The following is a 23641-nucleotide window of genomic DNA, read 5'->3' on the forward strand; positions in this document are numbered from 1 at the left end:
CCCCCACCCGCACCTCCTGCCGCCCCAGCTCTGGGCTCTTCTCCCCCCCTGCACCCGCACCCCCTGCTGCCCCAGCCCTGGGCTGTCCCCCCACCCGCATCTCCTGCCACCCCAGCCCTGGGCTCTTCTCCCACACCCGCACTCCCTGCTGCCCCAGCTCTGGCCCCCACCCGCACCTCCTGCCGCCCCAGCTCTGGGCTCTTCTCCCCCCCTGCACCCGCACCCCCTGCTGCCCCAGCCCTGGGCTGTCCCCCCACCCGCATCTCCTGCCACCCCAGCCCTGGGCTCTTCTCCCGCACCCGCACTCCCTGCTGCCCCAGCTCTGGCCCCCACCTGCACCTCCTGCTGCCCCAGCCTGGGCTCTTCCCTCCCTCTTCCCCCACACCCGCATCTCCTGCCGCCCCAGCCCTGGGCTCTCCTCCAAAGAAAGAATTGGGTGGACTAAATGGACATTGCACCTCTCTATCTGAAGCCTAGCAAGGCAGGTACGTGGATCCCACTAGGATTTAAAATGAAAAGTAAGGGAGGGGAGGCTCTACTAAACTGGGCAGCTTTAGATACAGTACCAGGCACATAGGAGGATTTACACTTCTGAGCCATGGAAGCAGAAATTGACTTTTCCAGATTTAGCTAATATTCAGAAAGGGAATCCAGCACCTGCCTTCCAGATTTGAACACCCTCAAAATTCAGAAGTGCTCACGCTCAATTTGGGCAGCTGTTACTTCATTTCTCCCAAATCAAATATACTGATCCACTGTAACTTGCTATAGGAAAAAGTAGAATAAATTGAGCAAGAAATGCTTCCCAGTGGTTATTAGGACTGGAATTGCTATTTTCAACAGCCATTGCTTTTATTATTATTATTATTATTATTTTATTTATTATTAAGTTTTTAGTTTTATTTGTTTAAAAGGAAGACAGTGATATTGCATTGGCAAATTCCCCATAGAAACAAAGAATGGAACAAAAGAATAATAAAGGCACCTCAACTTTTCCTCATTTATGTAGGACAGTCTTATAATATGCATCCAGATAGCCTTCAATCACACAAGCTGAAAATTGTTCCACTTTACTGCAGTTCTGTAACCATATGAGAGCCAATCCTGTCTGTGTTCTGTGCACATCCAAAATTCCTGCTGAATGACCCGCCCTGGGAGCGAGTTACCAGTGACCCAGGGCTGGGGCAGCAGGAGGGTGCAGTGGGTGGGAGGGGGGCAGCCAACATTTTTTTTGCTTGGGGCAGCAAAAAACCTAGAGGCGGCCCTGGTTCAGAGCAAAACTTGAAGTGATGTTCACCCCCTATTTTCCTCCTTCTGCTGTGTAGAAATATTTTAGATGGACGGCACGTATATGGTCATGCAAATCTAACCATTTAATATTAAAATGGTGGAACAGTTCCTATTAAAGCACCATCCTGCAAATCCTTCATCATGGGAGCAGTCCTTAGAAATGGTGGGAAACCTAAGTGGTTTCTCTTCATATTTCAGACCTGTTAAATCTCCCAGACTGGCCAGATGACTCCTCTTTTTGGCCACTTTTTGTACTACTCCTCACTTCAATCTTACAAGTTGGAAAGCTGCAAGAGCTCACGAGGCTACACCTCTGTCTATAGAGACATAGCCTGGAGGACGCTAACCATAGAAGGCATCTTAGAGTATGATCTGTCAACCTCCCCATGGCTATAGACCGGAGTCGGCAATGTTCGGCACGCGGCTTGCCAGGGTAAGCACCCTAGTGGGCTGGGCCAGTTTATTTACCTGCTGACGTGGCAGGTTCGGCCGATCGCGGCCCCCACTCGCCGCGGTTCGCCGTCCCGGGCCAATGGGGGCGGCGGGAAGCGGCGCAGGCCGAGGGATGTGCTGGCCGCGGCTTCCTGCCACCCCCATTGGCCCGGGACGGTGAACCCCGGCGAGTGGGGGCCGCGATCGGCTGAACCTGCCGCATCAGCAGGTAAATAAACTGGCCTGGCCCGCTAGGGTGCTTACCCTGGCAAGCCGCGTGCCGAACGTTGCCGACCCCTGCTATAGACTCAGACCCTATGGCCAGAGAGCTGCTGGACAATGCTGTAGCCACCTGTCTGTAACCATAGGGGCCAGGGACCAGAGTAACCAGGGAACAACAGCTAGTGGCCAGGGAGCAGTAACAAGGGAGCAACAGGCCAAGGCAAAGAAGCCTTCCAACCACAGCCTGCCATCCATTCCAGAAAAAGGAGCAACTAGTTACTTGGGTATCAGGCCAAGAAGATGCCAGAGACAGCCAGGTGTTAACTAGTCAGCAGGAGCTATTAGCAACAAGTCAGCAACAGGTCCTGCATTGCACACTCCATGGAGAAATTTGTGCTACAACAAACAGAAGAAGAAGAGTGTTTTAAGTATGAGATGGGAACAGCAACAGGTTGGCTATAGATGCCAACCAATGAAATCTAGGCGGGAGATGACTAACAAAAATGCCCTTTACTCCTCTGCTTCCTACTGAGTTACCAGTGGCTCCTGGTAACTCAGCAGGTTGAGGCAGGAGCTGCAGCCCTAAGAAGCTTGTGCAGGTAGAACTCCAGGTCTTGTACCCTGTAATGTGAGGGTAGATGCAGAGCAGTGGCCACGTTAGCTTGGATCACTGCTTGGGTGGGGATCCCCCCCCCCTTTTTTTTTTTTTTTTTTTGACAAATATAATCTCTCCTGCTAACTACTGTCTGACATGCATTAGGAAGAAACTTCCCCCCTTGGGACCATAACATGTAGGTAATACTGAAAGAGGGGGGAATGGTTAAAAGTCAGAAGGATGTATCTGTTTTACAGAAAGATCTTTGTTCGGTGTATGGAATCAGAGCTGAAATATGAAATCTAATGTGCCTAAGAGCAAAGGGATGAGTTTTGATAGACAAAGCTAAGTGCCATATACGTGGCATTGAATTAGTTAATATGGAAGAGGAAAAAGATCTAGATATCTTGCTATACCCATCTGTTAAATTCAATCTAGTGTGCACCAGTGTAGAAGGCTAATAAAATATTGGCTTGTGTCAAGGGGCATATTATATAAGTCTAAGCATACTGTGCTGATATTTTATGAAGTAGTGTTCAATTTTGGTCCCTTTCTTGAAGAAAAATGTGATTACGATGGACAGAATACAGTGTAAGGCAAGGAGAGATTAATGGAATGGAGAGTCTTGCATATGAGGAATGATTGACAAAACTGGGACTTTGCCTTGAGAGAAGGTGATTTAAGAGGTGACATGACTGAAGTATTAAACTAGCTAAGGATTATTATAAAATTAGGCATGATTATCTGTTTGAGGGCATTGGAAAGGCCAGATCTAGGGGACATTGGTTTAAAATGGGAGAATATATGCAAAAAAATGTAAGGAGTTATTGTTTTAGAATGAACATGGTAATATAGATGGAACAAAGAGGGTTCTTAAGTCTTTCCAGGTTGTGCTTGTGAGAATTTTTAGAGCAGTTGCAATTATAATTGATTACTATAAATATCAATTACAATGTATAGATGCTTCCACCAGGTGGCTTTTAAGCACCTTGATTAATTCAAAACTCAACTATAATAAAGCAAAAGCACCTGATCTCTTACTCTGTGATCAAAAACCTAATTCTACATACAAACATGACTCAGACACCAAACTAAAAAGAAAACACAGAGCAGTGCCCTAAAGGGATGTTACTCTTTTGGGTGTAGATTTGAACAGCATTCCTGAATAATAGACACTCACAGGAGACATCCCTGTTTCATACTCTTGAGCTCTTGTGTGTCAGGAGTTTCAACACTACCTGTCCCAGTTTTACATAATAGACCAAATTATTTCCTGTGGAGTAACTTGTGTTTTGGAAAGTTAGGCTATGTACAGAGAACCAGGAGTATTTGTTTCATGGTTTTGTAAGCTATATGTTTTATAATGTTTGGAAGTTTTTTTTTGGTTGGCAGTTGTGCAAAAATACCCAAAATAAAAACCTCAACACCCCCCCCCCCCCTCAAGATTTGATTCTCCTACTTTGGATTTGTAACTCACTTGAAGTGCCTGATGCTCTGAGCCCAAACTGTTAAAAATCGAAATAATGCCTTTCCAAATAGCAATTACAATCCCATTAAAAACCATTCATGTGGATGTATTCATCACACACTAGATATACCCTATCACCCACACACTTTACTGAAAAAATATGAAAAGTGTGACAAAGAGGCTAACATATCTGGACCTTAGGAGACTAGGATCAAGTAAATCTCAGAGGTGAGGGGTCTCCTGCCAGTAGTCTCCTTCCACTTAACCAAGAGGACTCTAGCTCAAATGCCTACACCGGTCACAACTGTGGCTGTGACAGGCAGTTATGTAGGTACTCAGATCTCCAAAGTCTCTGTCCAGTGACATAATCAACAAACTATCCTTCCTCCTCTGCTATGGATACCATCTGACCATCCTCTAAGTCTAAGTTATGATCCTTGTTGACAAATACTAACTCTCTCAGTTGGAAGTATTGGTGTCAAGCTCACTACTATTCCACCTCCAGAGTGCAAATGAAGTGCTATTCTGAGTCAGTAAAACCAACACAAGAGACTTTAGGTGGGGAAGCAAAACTTCATATTCAAGTAGAACTGCCTGTGAAATTCTAGGTAGCAGTATGTAATTACCCAAGTTGGAATTCAGTCATAATGTCCACATTAATGCCATACTAGTGGCAGGGGATCTTTAATAGCCACAAGTCTTCAGGACATCAGCTTTACATTTCTCCTGAAAGAAAGCACATACAGTAGCACAATGACTCCAGAACAATGCTGAAGCATGGATTCATTTGTGCACTGGAGAGTGAAGAATTGCAAACATTCCTTCCTTGCGTGTCCTGGGTTTTCTTGTATAACACTACATCCAAGTACTGACCAGATGGGACCTTAAGTCACTTGAGATCTGATATGCTTCCTGAGGTCGCAAGTTCATCTAGTACTACACAGGGTTAAATATTTCTAGAGCTATGTCTGCACAAGGAAATCTGTGTAAGTTAGGAGCCTAAATACTCCTGAGGATCTGGCCCCAGGAGTTTTGAAGGACATGTACAAAACTATGCCATGCAAAAATTATAATAGAATGCCTGAGGTGGGGAGCCTATTTTCAAACACTGGCATCTAACAGGGCATTTGAATCCTACATTTTGGAAGTAAATAGACACTCATCAAATAGCTAGTTTTACATCACAAGTGCTAATTTTAGGATACAAATGTGGGATTTATGTTCTATTAAATTACTGTTTATGTATAAAGAGGGAAGTGAACGTGCTGCTCATATTTCCCTTTATATCTAAGCACGTAAAGGTAAAAAAAACCCTAATGAATTAGTTCACCACAAATGAAAGTGTTAAACATTAATGTAGGAGGCTTGGATTGGAGTCCTTTCTAAATGTTAGCAAGGAACGTCTGACTGTCTAAAATGCCTGTCCAAGCTGCTAATAGGAATGTTGATCATGCCATATGAAAGGCAGTCTGGCATTTGATACAGCTTTGCATTTTTAAAGCAGCTTTATATGTACATTGAATCTTCCAGAGCCACATTCACCTTTGCAAGTCCTCATGAACGTCAACATGTAGATTGCAAGGGTAACTTTAAAAAAAAAAAAAAATTCTTAGTTGGGGAAAAAGTGTTCTAATAGCCCAGTCGAATTTGTCAAAGCGCCAGTGGTATTTTTATCTTGCTTTACTTGTAAAACAATCCTATATAAAGGGGAAGGGATCATCTTCAGGTTATGGCCCTGGATTGGGGTTCAGTTCCCAGCTCCTCCACAGATTTCATGTGTGACCTTGAGCAAGTGGGTTAATCTCTCTGCCTCATCTGTAAAACTGGGATAATATTGATTCCTTCCCCCCGCACCACCTCTCTGTCTTGTTGATTAATATTGTAGATTGTTCAGGACAGGGAACTGTCTTTCACTGTATAGGTAAAGCAGCAAGCACACCAGGGCCCTGAGCTCTGTTGGGGCCTCTAGGTGTTACTATTAATGAATAAACACAGCCCCTTGCACTAGAGATAAAATTAAGGGGTGAATATGTTGGTAGAATGTAAAAAATGAAATCACTGGTACAGTAATTCTGCTTGGTTTATTGATGTCCAAGTATGTAGAACACACACAAGTACTCAACAGTCTTACAGTTTTTGATCAATTTGTCATTCTGCAGGTTTAATTAAAATGGTTCTAAATCAGCCAGCTCTGAAGTTACAACAGTCTCTTGTTGTACCTTGCTGGCTGTGTGTATTCTTAATATGTTCATTAAACTGCCTGTAGCTGTAAGTGTTTTTCCAATGAATACTTAGGCAGACTAAATCCTCCTCTTATCCTTCATGGAGGTCTTCCAAGGGGTGTTAAGATGTCAGATTTTGGCCCTGGATTGTGGAAAGTTTTGTGCTCCACTGATCTGGTCTGTATCTACTGTGACTACGTAAACACAGTACTTTCCTTTCCTGTAAATTCCCACTATTGTGAGCACTAAATCACACTCAAGTGAACAGAGATCGCTGTACCTACACTAGATTCCTTCTTATTGCTTACAGTTTTGACTGGAGGATATTAGAACTCATGCAGCTTAAGGAAGTGATCGCAACAGAAATGGGAGTCCTCTCCTTTCCAGCAATTTCACTGCTCTACAGCCAAAATGCTTCTGAAATAAATGTAGACAAACTTTACTAATTCTGGGTCACGGAGAACGAAAATGATGCTTAAAATTGTTGATTGGCTCTAGTTTTCAAGATATACTATTGGGTCAGTATATACGACCCTTGACTTGGGAAAGGCGGAGGATAAGTGAATTATAAAGGGAAGGGATCTCAGTTTAAACCAGAAATGACTAAAATACATCTTTGACTGGATCTATGAATAAATCTATGACTGGGTTTGGACAGTACTTGCTTTTTAGGCAAAACAATGAATGATGCAATCTGAAGCTGGTATTGCGTCATACATGATATGAATTGCATCGTGTTATTCCTAGAAGTCATGGATGATGCAATCATAATGAAGCTTACATCACTCTGCTGAACAAATTGCCCTATATCAGCTCTAGAAATCTTCCAGTGTCGTGCTCTCTTATTTGTCAGTGTTTGCTTTGCAAAGGGACACATTTCTGTTTAGCCAAAGTGAGCAGAGATGCCTCGTACTTGTGTGAACAGTGCAGATAACTTCTGCTATGTTTGTGGTGAAGTGACTTTTGCATCACAAAAGCTCAGTATAAGCACTATGGTTAAGAAAGCCTATCACCTTTATTTTGGCTGCAAAATTGGAGATCAGGACAAGAGGTGGGCCCCACACACATGCTGCAACACTTGTGCAACAAATCTTCACCAGTGGTTGACCAGGAAAAGGAAATCTATGCCTTTTGCAGTGCCAATGATTTGGAGAGAGCCAACAGATCATACCAGCAATTGTTACTTCTGCATGGTGCCTCCAGTTGGGAAAGGTGTGTCAAAGAAGAAAAAAAAAAAAAGTGGACTGTGCATTATCCAAACATTCCATCAGCTATACGCCCAGTACCCCACGGAGAAGGACTGCCGGTTCCTGATGCACCAGAATCATTCTCACTTGAGTCAGATGAGGAAGAGGATGAAACTTCTGGTCCTGAACCATCAGTGTCACAGGACCCACATTTTCTCCCATCCTCCTCCTCTGAACCACACCTCATAACACAAGGTGAACTGAATGACCTTGTCAGGGATTTGGAACTACCCAAGAGTAAGGCAGAGCTGTTGGGCTCCAGACTACAGCAGTGGAATCTCTTGGCAGGTGATGTTAGGGTTTCCATGTTCCGTGACCGTCAAAAGGATCTTGTCCCATTCTTCTTCATGGAAGGTGATCTTGTAGCCTGCAACAACATTGATGATGTGATGGCAGCCCTCCACATCGTTCACGATCCAGATGAGTGGAGACTGTTCATTGATTCATCGAAGACGAGTCTTAAAGCTGTTTTACTGCATAATGGCAATGTTTTGCCATCAATTCCAGTTGGTCATGCAGTCCATATGAAGGAAACCTATGACAACATGAAACAACTTTTGAGGTGCATAAACTATGACCAACATCAGTGGCAGCTTTGCGGCGATTTGAAGGTTGTTGCTCTCTTGCTTGGTCTGCAGACTGGATACACAAAGTACTGCTGTTTTCTCTGCGAATGGGATAATCATGCAAGAGATTCCCACGACATCAAGAAAGATTGGCCACTCCGACAGTCATTGGAGCCTGGGAGGAAAAGTGTTCAGCATCCACCACTTGTTGAATCAAGGAAGATTTTGTTACCGCCCTTACACATCAAGCTGGGTCTGATGAAGAACTTTGTCAAGGCCATTGACAAAACACAAGCAGCTTTCAAGTACCTCCATGGAAAATTTCCAAGGTTAAGTGAAGCTAAGATAAAGGAGGGTGTCTTTGTTGGTCCTCAGATTCGTGAACTTCTTCGAGATGATGCATTTGACCATGCACTGCGTGGCAAGGAAAAGACGGCATGGAAAGCCTTCCAGTTAGTGGCAATAAATTTTCTCGGAAACAACAAGGCAGACAACTACAGGTTGTTGGTGGAAAACCTCCTCAAGGCATACAAAAGCCTTGGTTGCAACATGTCACTAAAGAGACTTTTTTTTGCACTCTCATCTAGATTTTTTTCCACCGAACTGCGGAGCAGTGAGCAACGAGCGTGGCGAGCGATTTCACCAGGACATTGCAACAATGGAGAAAAGCTATCAGGGCAAATGGAGCCCATCAATGCTTGCAGACTATTGCTGGACAGTGACAAGAGATGCTCCATTTAATAAATACAAGAGACAAGCCAAGAAGCGCCGAGTAGACACTGAATAGGACTAAACTGTGTACATAATAGTTTTTTGCCTTTTGTTTCATAATAAATATTATTTATATAACCCTTTTGCTGATTTTTAAAGTATTACATAAACAGGACAGGTGAAATATTATCATGTAAAGCAACCATAAACACATGAAAAGACCTAGGTTTACAATTTATGATTAAAACTCTACTATCTACACAATATACATAGACATAAAATGTAAAAACTTAAATATCTTAGGAACAGTAGCCAATCAGTTGTTTTAATTGCCATATTTGAATTCAGCACATCAAAATACATAATAAATAGCACATTTTATCTCTGAAGCAGACGACTTCTCAAAAATTCTAGACCAGTGATATCTGCCAGCGATGCCAATAGAGAATTCACCTGATCATAATTATAGTAGCCTGAGAGCTAGCAGGATAGGCTTTCTAGGGCAGAAAGTTCAGCTCATTCATTGAGCAAAGCACTGCTTGTCACTTTAATCCTGACTCACCTGGATGAAATCCATCACCCCTGTCACACTCAGATGGATTGCACACAGTAAGTGGCTTAGAGATCTTGAAACATTTGCTGACCTGGCTGAAACTGCTGAACTTGTGTCTGTTTCTTCTCATGGGATTATTTTGCTCCATGTTGCCTTTCAATGTAATGTTGTTTTAGAAAGTGTCAGGATTGCTAAGGTTCATTGCAGCAATATCTATAGCTGCAATGTATGTGAGGATGTGATTAGTAGCAGTAAGTACTTGCAATGCCTCCTGGAAATTCTAACACTATATATTTCCATATGCGGTTTTCCTGATAAACTATAGCTTTACAATAGTGAACTGTTAACAAGTCCCAACTCTGCAATGACTTGTTTTTTTTCTTTTCCCCTAGGGAGGACAGTGCTATATACCTGTCAGGACTGGGTACCATGGGATTGGAGATATATGAACAAGTGCCAAAGCTGGATGCAGTGATTTTTCCTGCAGGAGGCCACTGTGGATTGCTAGCAGGATCAGCTGCTGCCCTCAAACATCTCAACCCACACATTGCTGTGATTGTAAGTTGTTTTCACCTTTCAACTGTGTATTTTGAGAGATTTATCCTCCTATCTCACAGGCTTCAGAAAGGTTCTGTATTCTACTAAAGTACTGGGAATGAGTCTGTGTACACTATAGACCGAAGTTATTGGTTCCCATGGTCATCCTCCATGAGAACGCTATTTTAGAATTTGGGCAGCCTGCTTTGTTTCTTGGTTAATTGTTTGGGTTTTTGTTAACTATGTAGGAACCTTTTTTTAAAGCAAATAAGACCAAACTCTTCACATTTAAAGTTTTAACTGACCTGTTTTGGGGCTGTTTAATGGATTTAAGAGTGTTTATTTAGCTTGTTTGAAACCTGTGTGATCTTATTAAAAGTCTTTAGTTGCCTCCAAGTTTTAGGACACTGTAGAATTCTTATTTGAAAGACCTTCAACTAGATAGATCCCCAAAATAGTATGGAGATTACTTAATCTTTACTCCTGGAAGAAGCAACCTATTCAGGTTAAAACTGAGGTCTCTTTGGATTGTTGTGAAAATTTGTCCATAAAATAAAACATTCATCCCAAATTATACACAGAATAACCCCTTCTGGCTCTTGGTGTAGAAATTTCAGCTAGCAGCTGTTGAAATTGTAAGTGGTGGGATACAACAGACAACATATTTCTGGATGATGCAAGGTTGCATAACGTTGCAAGTTGAATGACTTTAGCCACCCACAAATGTATAATAGCTATACAAAATTACTACCTGGACAGTTCTTAAAGATGGGCACCAAACTAAACCTTAAATGCAAACACCTCTGAATTTTAAGAAATTGGAATCAAGAGCCAAATTTTTAGGCTCTAGTCCATCTCTTCATATTGGTGGTGGTGGTGATTATTCATTATAAATTAGATTTATATATTAAAAACATGGGGATAAGACCTGAGGTCTTTGGTCATTTTTTACTCAATCTTGGGAGTTTACCTGAATAGAGAACTCTGAACTTGGCCCAAGGGAAAAACAAACCTATACTGAATATAATGGAAACTGGTATGAATCATTGACGAGACCGAAATCTCCAGAGGACCATAGTACTCAAGGCTGGAAATGTATATGATAATATTGATGCTATTCCATTATTCCCCATCCCTGGGCAAAAGGCTTGGGCACTACTTAAAACCTATTTTGAGGACTTAAGTGGCACATGGGCCTTGTGCTCTCCCTGTGCATCAGGGTGAATTTCACCCTGTTTTTGTATGTGTCTTATTTTTTCCTCATTTTGATGTAAAGTCTGCAGAAAATGAGGTGATGCCTGTTGTTTAAGATAGCTGGTGCCAGTGTGTTTTCTTCTTAGGGAGGGATGTAGTAGTCCAATGACTTAATTGTCCTTTCTTTCTATGACACAAAGGAACTGTTGGATTAAACATACATTTTTATTTATTTATTGCTTGCTCCTGTTACAATAGAACTTGATGTTATTTAAAAGGAATCTTTTATGACCACATGACAAGTCAAAAGGATCTATTCAGACTCCTTTTATGAGCTTATTCTCTCATGCCAAAAGTGATGAGAGATTTAATTTGATCTATTTGGAAGAGTTTAGCGACGAGAAATTGTAGAGGGACCACTGTCAAGGTAAAATCATAAATTAAAATCAACACACCACTTTATCCAGTTAAAATAAACTATTTTATTGAAAGGTTTTTTTATAATGTAAACAAATAGCGAATATTCAACTAAAAGCAAAATTATAACTCGTCTGTCATCTTGTGTCAGTAGGATTAGATTAGTCAATTTCATTTTGTTTTGTACCAGTACAATGCTGCTGTGTTTTGGGTTCCCATGTAGGGAAATGGTTTTGATCCTTTTGAAATTCATGCAAACATTTCTGTTCACTTTTACTTTTAACCTATTCCCATCCCTTTAGGTTTTCTTAAAAAAAAAATTAAAAAAATTGGGCCTTTACCAAACAGACAGTATATCTTTAGTACGAGGGAACAGCTAAAATGTAATTGGCAAAAAGGGTTCATAATGGTTGCTAATCATGATGACAGACTTTGCCTACACTTTTTACAGAATTTGTTTCCTTGGTGTTGGTGGTTCCCGTTGTAACTTGATCTACATAGTAGTTAAAGATGATTTTTTTCCTTCTTTCCCAGGGTGTTGAATCGGAGAGTTTCCCTGTTTTACAACAATCATTAAAGATAGTCCATCCTATTGAAGACCAGGCCTGTAGCAACCATCAGTTTTATGGAGGTAAAAGTATGAAATCAGACAATAAATGTTGTTATGGATTTCTACAATCTGTGAATCTTCTTTTCCAGTTGATCCACATCAAGTCTAACTGAAGTGAAGTGTCTCATGGGAATTGTCATGGTTTAATAAATGCTGCTAATAGCAACCCACGGAGCTGGACTTCACAACATGGATGCAATAATAAGACTTCCAGATCCCGCATTTTGATGCACAAATGAACACTTAGGGACATAAATGTATTTATTTAGGGCCACATTTTGCCAGTTGTATCACAACCAGTAATACCTTATTCCACTGAAATCAATGGGATAGCTTGCAAAGTAAGACATTAATCAACATAAGGGTGGCAGGATATGGTGATTACTTACTTAGATGTATAAAACAACAAGGCAGCAGCATTTGGAAATGGGGTTCCCAGTTTTGGGGTTTTGTCATTTAATTTTCAGAGAAACCTGCATATTAAAATAAACAAAACCCCCTTTTTAGCTTATTTTTTCAGAGCATCTCCTGCATTAAGCTCAATGAGAGTCAGAGGTCAACACCTCTGAAAATACAGCTGTGTCAGCATGAAAAATCTCTACTTCCTTCTTAACAATCTCTCCCTCCCAGCTCATGCACGCTCTCATATCAACTTGTGGATATTCCGCCACTTAATTAAACTAGAGATACCAAAACCAAACTTCTTCTTATTGTTAATAATCCCTCCCGCTCTATACTCTCATTTGTTGACCACCCCACTTAGCCACTATGGCTCACAAACTTGATGTCCTTTTCAACTCCTCATATTTATTTATAATATATAATTCAGGTGCTGTTGCACAGTGAGAACCACATAATCACTGGGTCATTGGAGTCAATGGGACTTTGCAGGCGCTGGGGTGCAGCTGTATGGTTCTTACTGTAGGACTGGGGCCTTAGAGTGCAAAGTCTGTGGTCTCTTATGTTGGCAAACTACTTTTATTTGGATACAGAAATAACAGGTAATTAAAATATATATATTTTAAAAACTGCATAATGACAATGTGCTGTGTTTATTTTATTTCAAAAAAAAAAAAAAGGAAGAGTGCAGGGCTCTAGGCATGTTTGGACATCACTAAATAGCCAGCTTCACTTTTAACGTGTTGCTTAAATCTGCAGATGTGAGTGGACCTTGCTTTGGTACCAATTCTTTGCAGTTGACTGGGAAGCTTGTAGACAAGGTTGTTACCGTGAGGTAGGTGAAGAAGAACAATGTAGTGAATGATGTTGACTTGAATGGGTATTTGTAATTCGAAATACTGTTGTATGTTAGAGAGGGGCTATGTAAGCTCCTCCCTGAGGGCCTGATCAATCCTGACTTCCATTGAATTCCATGGTTTATCGATTTTTTCAATTAAAGTTTCAACTGCTTGGGACTGCAGGATCAAGCTCTGAGGTCCTGAGTGAACTCTTTGAAGTCAGGAACATTTTTTCTATTGATTTTTCTATAGCTCTTAAATGGGGAGATAACCTCCAACTAAGTGACAATAATACATTATGTTAAGTAGCATTTATCTTCCCATCTGCTTTGGCATTCATTTGACTGTATGGCCTTCAGCTTTATTTCATATAGTGTATTTCATACCAACTGTATCCCAAGTACTTTCAGGGTCATAAATAATATTTATGCAGTTATATATTTTAAAATGGGAAAGAGGTAGACACAGAAGCAAAGGAGAGAAAACCTGCTTTTCTAGGTTAAAATGGGGAGAGACAGGCAGGGGAATAAAGGGAGGCTCTTCCAGATAACAGGCATTGTGGCTGACTGTATGGAATTTGTAGCTGATGTTTAGCTATTTACCCTAATATATGATCAACCCATGGAACAAATGTAAGCCAGATCCATCACTGGGGTAAACTGGCCAGTTGAGGATCAACCCCTATGCCTTTTTCAGGGCAACTATGCTTGTATTATCTAGCTTGAGATAGTGCAGGTTCTCTTAGTGACAGCTGGATGAATAGTGGGGAAAATTATTCCTGGAAGTTTAAGCTAATCAAGATTCAGCCATGTTCATGAACCATTTATGTTCATTTTCTATGAACGTTTAAGCCCTCCAACTTTAGCAGTGTGAATATTGACAAAAATTGAACATGAAGCTCAGGTGACTTTTGAATTGTATATTCCACTGTAAAATACACAATTCTGTGTGGGTTATATAATCACCCAAACAGAAACAATGCCAAGTGACTTTTGTATATAAACAACATAGCATAAATTGCAAATATTAACAATCTAAAGGCCAAGATTTAGGTGTTAATGAAATTCATGAATAACTAAGAATAACACAATAAAGAGAATATTGGTGGGAAAATGGCAAAATGCGCACGTACACATAGTACCTTTTATCCAAATATCAGATGCTATAAACAAGCCCTATCTTACAATTGTTAATGACATGTTTGGTCCCAGGATAACAAAAGGGCTACCACATGTGAGTAAGGACTTCACCCATTAGTTAAATTTGGTCACCTTCATGGTGTAGGAACAGCCCTTTAGTAGCATACAGAAATACTATACAACAGTGCAGGACTGACTTGGATAAGTTGTTTTCCACTGGCTAACAGCAGGGGCAATTTAGGTAGGTGGGATGTACATAACCCACTGGATATTTAGCCTGGATGCTGAGGCTAAAGCCCCCTACTCTTGCAAAAAATACCGTGCAGTCAAGACCTATTTTCACACCCAGCAGTACAATTTCCCATAATGCTATAGTCCTAAATAAACCCACCAGGGGGCCAAAGAAATCCCTTAATACATAAATATCTTGTCTCGTCCTATTAATTCTTTTAAATTCACTCTGTATTTGTTCAGTTTTGATACTGTTCCTTTTGTCTTCAGGGAAGAGGACATTCTAATTTCCATGCTGAGGTTGCTGGAGTATGAGAGAGCCACGGTGGATGCAGAGGGGGCTATTGGACTTGCAGCCTTAGTTGCTGGGAAGCTGCCAGAGTTAAAGAGTAAAAGGTACAGCATCTATAACCTAGCTATTGCAAACACAGAGCTTACCAAGGAAGTCACATGAAAGAGAGTGTGCGCGCACTCTACTTCTCAGACATAAAGGGGTCTCTTATTCTCCTTTATTCTGAATGTTGAATCATCCACTACTGTCAGTGGGACGCTGCACTAGGAACAATTTGCTGAAATAGAGAGAGAAAGAGGGCCAGACCTTCAGCTGAAATCCTCTGTAACTAGGGGCAAAAGTAACTTAAAAGTCTTACCAGTACAGGGACCTGGCTCCGGGCCCCCACAAGGGACAGGGCCTCAGGTGGACAGGGCAGTGCTGGGGGTCAGCCTCCCACAGCCAGCCTCTTCAGCGTGGCCGGGCCCGTGCCACCCAGGGCTCCAGCGGCGATTTAAAGGGCCCGGGGCTCTGGCCACTGCTGCAATGGTGGCAGCTGGGAGCCCTGGGCCCTTTTAAATCACTGGGCCCTGGGGCAACTCCCTTTTTGCCCCCCCCCCCACCGCAGCCCAGGGGGAAGGGGGCAAAAGGGGCAGCAACATTAAAGTGCTGTCGGCTGCCTACGGGCCCATTCCAGTGCCCATTTCTTACCGGTAGGCCGGCCCGGCCCACTTTCACCTCTGTCCGTAACAATCAATGGAACGAAACAAATTGATCCAAAGGGTTCAATCCTGCAAGATGCTGAGCACTCTGGCCCCAACGTCAATCAGTGGCATTCTGCATGTGTTTAAAAATGAGCATATGCATAAATGCCGCCTTGGATTCGGGTCAGGATGTTCAGCACCTTGCAGGGCTGAGCCCAAGCTCTTGGCGTAGCCCATAATGTGTGTGGGTTATTTCAGTTATTTCAGTTTTGTTTTTTCATTGTGTGGGATCTCCTCTGGACAAAACTGATGTATTTGGTCACTTTGTAGGCTCAACAAGAGAATTATACTGGCAATTAAGTTATGGAGTAGCTCCTAGAAAAGATGAAGTGCAATAAACTCAAACAGAGCGAGACTGTAGTGAAAGAGAAGAAGCCTGGAATTGGGAGTGAGGAGATCTGGGTTCTGCTTCTTTAGCAGTGCCATAGACTAATGTGTGACTTCAAACAAATCACTTAGATTTCAATAGAGATAGGCGCTTAAATGTGATTGAGGATCTGGCTCTTAACCTCTCTGTGGTCAGTCTGCAGAATTGTGATGAGACTTAATGTTTATATAGCACCTTGAATGCATCACCCAAACATTCAATGGGCTTTTTCACTGTTACTAAAGTCCCTCACAGTGATTCTCAGAGGGGCGGTTCCACTGAGCTGGGCTTAATACTACTTTGCGATTGCTAGATGGGGGTCGCTTAATAGTTATTGATTCATCTTACTTGACAACATCGGTTGGTATTTTGATGGTACCCACAGATATCTGGGGAGGCTGGATATTCAGTCCCACAATTGCCTACAGAAAATACTGGACAATGGTCAGGCAACTGGTGTGTTGAGACCACTGCCTATCACGAGTACCAGTATTGTCTCATTGTTACCTTGTGATCTTTGTTGTTCCTTAGATTGCAAAGGGCTCTTTGGAGCAGAGGCCTTCTCTTTTTGAACAGTGCCAAGCACAACAAGGCCCTGGACAGTGTCTGGGGCTCCTAGGCACGACTTCAGTACAAATCATCATCCCAGTATTCTACTAAACAGAACTCTAAACTGTAACAACATTAAGGCCTCTAAAGCCTTAACTAGCCCGGGACGAGCCTCACAAGCTACATCTATGCTATGAGGTAGGTGTGTGATTCCCCTGCTCGTGTAGATGTACATATGCCAGTTCTCATTGAGCTAGCATGGGTATAAATAGCAGTGTAGGTGCAATAGCAGGGGTAGTGGCAGCGGAGGCACAGCTAAGCCATGCCTAGTACAAGCCTGCCTCAAACGGGTGATTACGTACTCAGCCCAGCTCAGCCGTGCATACACTGCAGCCACCTACGCTACTGTGGCCACACTGCTATTTATACTCGTGCTAGCTCGATGAGAACTAATGTGAGGATGTGTATGTGAGCAGGGAAATCACACCCTTAGCTCATAGTGTAGAGGTAGCCTGAGAGAGCACCTCTTTCCCTATGACACACTGCCACAGGTCTGGTCAACAGAGGCACTGATATAATAGAGGGGGTGTGGCCGACAGTTTGTTCTCATAAGGGTCCTGGGGGCTCTGGGAATGCCCTCCCAGCTCTGGACTGATAGATGCTCAGGGTACACTACAGCTCCATGACCTTTGAAGAGCAGTGAGAGGATTTCAAGATGAATGTGGGTATTGGTATTTAACTATGAGCTGCTGCTTGATGTGTGATACCATAGTGATGAGCACCATAGAAACTCCCATGAGGAAATTAGTAATTTTGTCTTGAGAGAAGGGTTTGAATAGTGTGCAGTAAATAGGGCCTGGGGACTGCACATTGAATGAGGAGAAAACAAAATATTGAATCACTACTTACTGAGTGAGCACTGTCCATCCTGTGCACTGAATGAGGCAGGGATCTTGTAGAAAAAATAGTCTGTGGCCATGTAATTAAAGATGGTAGCATAATCCATACATCTAAAGGGGCTGAATTAAGATTGCACAAACACCTTAATTCTGGCACTTTCTAACTTTTGAGTGCTTGACATTGCAACGCTCATAATATTCTTGTCACTTGGTCTTTCTCTGTGTAATTGTATATAAATTAAATGGAAATAAATATATCCCCACTGAGCATATTCAGCACCTCTCGCTGTCTTGGTCTTACACCAGTGCAGCTCAACTGCTTGTAACAGTGGAAGTGCTAATATTGACACAGCACAGACATTTTTACTCCCATGTACTCTGTGGAGCATGGGCTCCATTCTTTAAACAGGAGCAGGAAAAGGAGCACCTGTGGAACATCACTGGTGGAAAAACTCCAGACTGAGCGAGCTCCCCTCCAGGGCAGGGATATAATGAATGTACACTTACATGATGCCTTTCATCTGGAAGCATCCCGCACTACTTTGGAAGGCGTGTACATGGCGTCTCTCACACCAAAGAAATGCAGCCATATCTGCATTACTCTCTAGTATGACAATTCTATAGGAATTTCTTTGCATAAACAAGAAGGAAATAGTCCTGTTTGCTCTTGTCTTTCAGAGTGGCAATCACTATATGCAGTGGTAACTTGGAGCTACCTTTGATGAGACAGTGCATAGATCGTGCCCTGACACTTGACAACAGAGTCTGCAAATTTTCCCTCCTTCTCTCGGATTGCCCAGGAAATATTTCAAAGCTACTGGAGATACTGACTCGGGAGGAAGTGAGGTAATTCAGAATCCTGTATTTATAACCAGTATTACACTGTTGAGAAAATAGCACAATGGACTCAGTGTTTTTAAAGACTATTGCATGCTTATAAGTGACAGCTGAAGGCAAAGGGAGTAATCCAGTGGTTTACACAAATGACTAAAGTAACCCAGGGAATCTATGTATATAGCGCTGTTGTAGCCTCTGTCGAAAACCTTTCCCTGTCACAGGCGGAACATTGGTATGTGCCCTCCACAATATGTCTACAACTCTCCTGCTCTGGGTGGCTCATCAATGTTGAAATGTAGAATTTCATTGCTTCTAGTCATTGCGAGGCCTCTACTTTTATTAAAACAAATTTGAATTGCTTTCTAAGGCATATTGTGCTTGTCTCTCTCCTAGTCATTTTAATCTCTATATTAAATGCTTCTCAGAAGCTTGAAACAGTATAGAGTACAGGGCAAATCCTGCCTTCTGATGTAAATGCAAGTCCTGTGCACACATACAAAAGCTAAGTTTGGCCCTTAACCCTATAAATAAAATACATAGTTGTTAAAAGCAGAGGCATATCTATTGGTGAAGTGCTAACAAAACTTGCAGGCCAAGTGACTCCAAGGGGGAGTACTTGGGAGATGCAATGGAGAATGCAATTGAAAAAACTCTTCAGGGTTAAACTTCTACAAGGTCTTTCAATGCTGTCTAATTTTAGTGTATTATTTCTGTTCCTGGCTGCTCCCATCTAGCTGTTGCACTTTGGTTCAACTACACATATCCATTTGATTGCTGCTATAAATTTCCCAGATATGTGCTAACAATCCATTGATTTAAATGGAATGGTAATAGGATGACAGTGGTGCAGCAGATGTCATGAAGGGCCAGTAGCTATGGGACTAAAAGCATTTTAGGGATGTGAACAGCCTCTGCTATGACCCCATATTTATTTCAGCATATGAATACGGTTTGAAGTATATCACCCTTCTTTCCTCCGACGACACCTGGATGAATTTGTTTATTGCTCAAACACTTACAGAAAGCATTTGACAATGACAAGGATTTGCCCTGTTCTTTAATTTATGCTTTGTTTGTTCTAGGGTGTTGGACATCAAACAAGAACACATGTTTGTGATATCTGATCTCTTTACTATTAAGGTAAGGGGGGGAAATGCAGTTTGTCACTTCAGCAATGCTGGCCTCTCACAAACTTGGTTGTAATGGTAATTATAGAGAAGTTAGGACTCTTCTGCCTTCATATATCTTCACATAATCATGTGGGTTGATAAGGCATTGTAATGCCACCCAGCAGAAAATACAGACTTTGGAAGCAGGATGTTAGATAATCAGCAGTACTCTGTGTTATAGGACAACTTAATCACTGCGTTCTTAGGCGTATAAATAATCCATGAGTAGCTTCTCCTATCATTGAAATGCAGACAGTTCTGGGTGAAATACTGCAGCTATTGGTACTGCAGCGCTACGCTGGATATAACATCTCTGGTCTGGAAGTGATGAACAAGAGCATCCAGCTGAACTTTCAGGAGGAATCTGTGTAGATTGAGTGTAACTACCCAAACTTGGGCCAAGACCCCCTCTATGGCTAACACTGCTATTCTTAGGCCAAGTGTTATGGAATCTTTGATTAGAGGTGGGACCTCAGTTCTGCACTAATTTTTCTGGTTTTGGCTTGCTGGAAGTTCTGAAAAATAAATCAATGAAAGAGTCTGTTCTAGACAAACCAAAAATGGTGAAAAATGTTGGCCCATTGAAAAAAAATCCGTTTCCAGTCAAACTTTTAATTTGACCTGAAGGTTTTGTTCTGGGTATTTTTAAAGGGCACAAAATGGCCAGAGAATGTGGTGGTGATGGTGCCACTGGCCTCATTATTATTTTTTAACCTAGTGGTTATAGGGGATGTGGGAGACGGGGGTTCAGTTTTTCCCCTTTGCTTGATGGGGAGAAGAGTTTTGAAAAGGAGTCTCCTACATAGCGGGAAAGCGCCCTAGCCATGTGGCTATGGGATAGTCTCAATCTCTCCTGTTGAAGCTATTCCACTCTGTATAAATAAAGAATTATTGGAGCAGGGACCTGACCGTAGGTATTCCACATCCTAGATGAGTCCTCTCACCACCAGGCTGTAGCGTCATTATTACTCATTCCTTGCCTCAATCATTATTCACTGTCGCACACAATTGAATGATGTAGCTGAAATCAATGGGATATGTTTGATGATCTGAGCTCTAGGAGCCTTAGGTACTTTTGAAATTTTTTACTCTTCAACTGGACAATATGGAGTCATCTTTAAAGCCCCTCCTAGTTTTATCTTTTATATTTTTTAAACTGAAAGCTGGATTTTGCTGCCCTTGGAACTCGAGGTTTCTCAATTAGCTTTTCATGAAATAGTGCTTACCACTTATTTATGTTGCCAAATAAGTTGTACTAGATCATCTTTCCTAGTTTCTTGGCAGAGAATGCTACAAGAGTTTTCGTGTCTATTGCAATCTTTTCTATGGGGCTAGTGCATCAGAATATTGAAACCAAATATACTCTCTGACCAAAAAAAGTGTGCCATTGCTCATGTCTGCTTTTAAACATGATCTATTTTCATAGGCTTTCCGTTCCAGTAGACTCTCAGTTGTACTGCAACAGGATTTGGATGGCTATCTAATCTAAAGGTTGAAGTGTTTCACAAACTGAATGATCCTGATGATGATTTTTAACAGTACTGGAAGGGGCTGGAACACCTTTGTGATACAAGGGTTTTTTTTTATCCAATGCATTAAAGTTAATCCTCAAATTTAGTAGTTCTGGATTTTTTTCCTGAATTCTCAGAAGTCAAAAAGTAAAAGTTAGGTTTTCATAGCAACTTTAATTCACCCACATTGCACATACTTTGTATTTCTTTTCTTCCTGTGTTGCTCCTGCTTCAGCAAAGCACTCTAAACATATGCTTAAATCCCCAATCCCACAAGGATTTAACTTTTTTCAATGTGAGTACTGTGAAATTGGAAGTGAATTAAGCTAAATTGAATTAGGCCACTTTAGGTCTGAATGAGTGTCCACACAGGGGTTTAATGCAGTTTAACTAATCCACTTTAAATACACACCTTTTGTTAAATCACACTAACTTTCCAGGTGTCCCTGCATAGACAAGCACTGAAATACATACTCACTATTGTAAATACAGAGGTGGGATTCTCTGCCTGAACTATGGAGTTAACAATGAATGTAGTGGCTCATTCAGAGAGTTAAATCATTCCAGTGCATAATCTTGCCCAGGATTTACTGTTTCATTTCCAAGTAAGAGAAACTTGGCTTTAACTCACTGTTTATCATGATGATGGAGTGACTTTACTCACTGGTGGGATGCCTTGATGTACTAGGGTTGACTGATTTGGGGCATATCTGTGGAAAGATCTTTGTTGTTAGCCAGTTGTTGTGTGGTGATGGCTTTAAAAAAAAAGCTGTGTGTTCAACTGCACATTCTGCTTTTGGAAAAATCTCTGCAGGAACTTTTGTGCTGAAGAAAATAAGCAGGATTGAAAAGGGGGAAAACAAATCTCCTTCCTCCTTCGCTGCTGCTGCTGATGTGGCTTCATGAGGTTCAGCAATTACTTAACGACGTGACCTATGCAATGGGATTGGCTGCTTGTGTTTTTTAGAATGTGCAAGAGTATCTTCTGGAGATCTTCTGTTTTGCACCTCTGATTTAGACGGTCTTTACTAGTGTGAGATTTTTGTCTTGCAGTAGATTACAGATCACTGGTCTGGCAGCAATAGCAGTGTCACCAGGAGCCAGGTCATGTTGAAGTTGGTAGTTTTGAAAGACAAGATTTTTCACCTGTTAATAGTCCTTGGCAGGTTAGAAACAACTAGGAACGGGCAATTCCCTGAAGGATTTGTTTTTATGTGCACCTCATGTTTACACCCTGCAGAATTTGTTTATAGAGGATGGTAGTGAGCCATTTTTTGTGAGTTTGGTTGCAAATATGGGTTCTAGACCTTGAAAGACTATCCCCTTCCCCAGACTCTTCCCTCTCTGCCATTCCTTCCCTTCTATGCACAAAGGCCACAGATCTCTTCTGAGGGCTGAGAATCCTAGTCCCTCTCCCTTCTGGGGTATTTCAGAGAGGGAGTTTGATTTTTTCAGTGGGAGTTAGGTGCCTAAATGCCTTTGAGGAGCTGGGTCCAGGTGACCACTTTGGGACTCAGAGAGGGAGAAGGGAATGTTTTCCCCACTGTTCCTAGCCTAGGTTCCACATTGGACAGTAAAGTGTCTCTCTGTGGGTCTATACAATTCAGTGGCACCTTGAGAAAGGAGATCTGGAGCAGAAGAGAGTGGTCAGTGCCAACGTAGAACTACAGTAAGAAAAATGCAAAATCTTAAAGCCTCCCGATTGTGCTAGGCAGCAAAATTGAAGTAGTAACATCAAGGAGTGAAAACCATTAACATGCTTCCTCCAGCTGTTTTGATTGCTCCATTTTTGATATGGTGGGGTGAACTGTTGAAATGATTAAACGAGGCAAATATCCACCCAGTTTCCAAAGGAATGCGTTTGATCTCTTTGGGTGCTAACGTACTGGCATGACCTGCTTCACACTAGATGCAGTTTGGGAACATCTTACAGGCTCTAAGTATATAAAAATATACTCTTACCAAATCATTTAAAAAATCTAGCAATCCCTTCCTGCTTGTGTTGACATTGAAGAAAGATGGACAATCAGCAATAGCAAGCTAAAGTCTGGGTCAGACCCAGGAGAGAAATGGGCCTGCATCACTGTGGGCTTATAGATGGGGGGGGGAGGGTGTGTCTGAGCTTTGGAAGATATCTCCTAGTCAGAGGGTGAAGTATTGCTTCCCTAATCAGCTGGTGGCAGCTTTTCACAGCTGCTCCCTTTTCTAAATCAGGCTAACTCACTGATGGCTAGATTCTGAGCCCCTTAGGCTGAATACTGCTGTCCACCAAGAGTAGTCCTGTGGAAGTCAATAGACTATTTGTGGCACAAGCTACTATTCAGTTTGGGTAAGCATTGCAATCTGGTCCTGAGTTTCTCTCCTCCCAACTATTCCCCCAGTATCCAACATCGAGCAGTTTCTTGGGTGAGTTGCTGCTTCCTCCTCCTCCTCCTCCTCTCCAATCTCCTAGCAACCAGGGAGCAGACTCTCTTCTTTGGCATAACTGAAAGTCAGTCAGTGCGTGAAGAACTTTAGAGGGGCTGTGGCTCTCCCTCAGTAGCTTGCTTCATGGATCAGTCAGGGCAAAGAAGGGGGTCAGTGTTCAGAGGGAGTGATTTAC

At 42.0% G+C, this 23641-nt stretch overlaps 1 protein-coding gene across 4 annotated transcripts in view; it reads left to right on the forward strand.

Moving 5' to 3' along the window:
• LOC117879994 (L-threonine dehydratase catabolic TdcB-like) overlaps positions 1–23641 on the forward strand; it is an 89970-nt gene that overhangs the window by 59617 nt on the left and 6712 nt on the right. For all 4 annotated transcript variants that reach the window (XM_034775618.1, XM_034775615.1, XM_034775616.1 and 1 more), the window contains 6 exons: positions 9699–9864; positions 11989–12085; positions 13223–13298; positions 14943–15068; positions 18201–18368; positions 19442–19499. In XM_034775618.1, the coding sequence (XP_034631509.1) occupies positions 9699–9864; positions 11989–12085; positions 13223–13298; positions 14943–15068; positions 18201–18368; positions 19442–19499 (691 nt within the window). The remainder of the gene's footprint in view (positions 1–9698; positions 9865–11988; positions 12086–13222; positions 13299–14942; positions 15069–18200; positions 18369–19441; positions 19500–23641) is intronic.

Source organism: Trachemys scripta, chromosome 7 (genome assembly GCF_013100865.1).
Source record: "Trachemys scripta elegans isolate TJP31775 chromosome 7, CAS_Tse_1.0, whole genome shotgun sequence".
Taxonomy (NCBI): Eukaryota; Metazoa; Chordata; order Testudines; family Emydidae; genus Trachemys; species Trachemys scripta.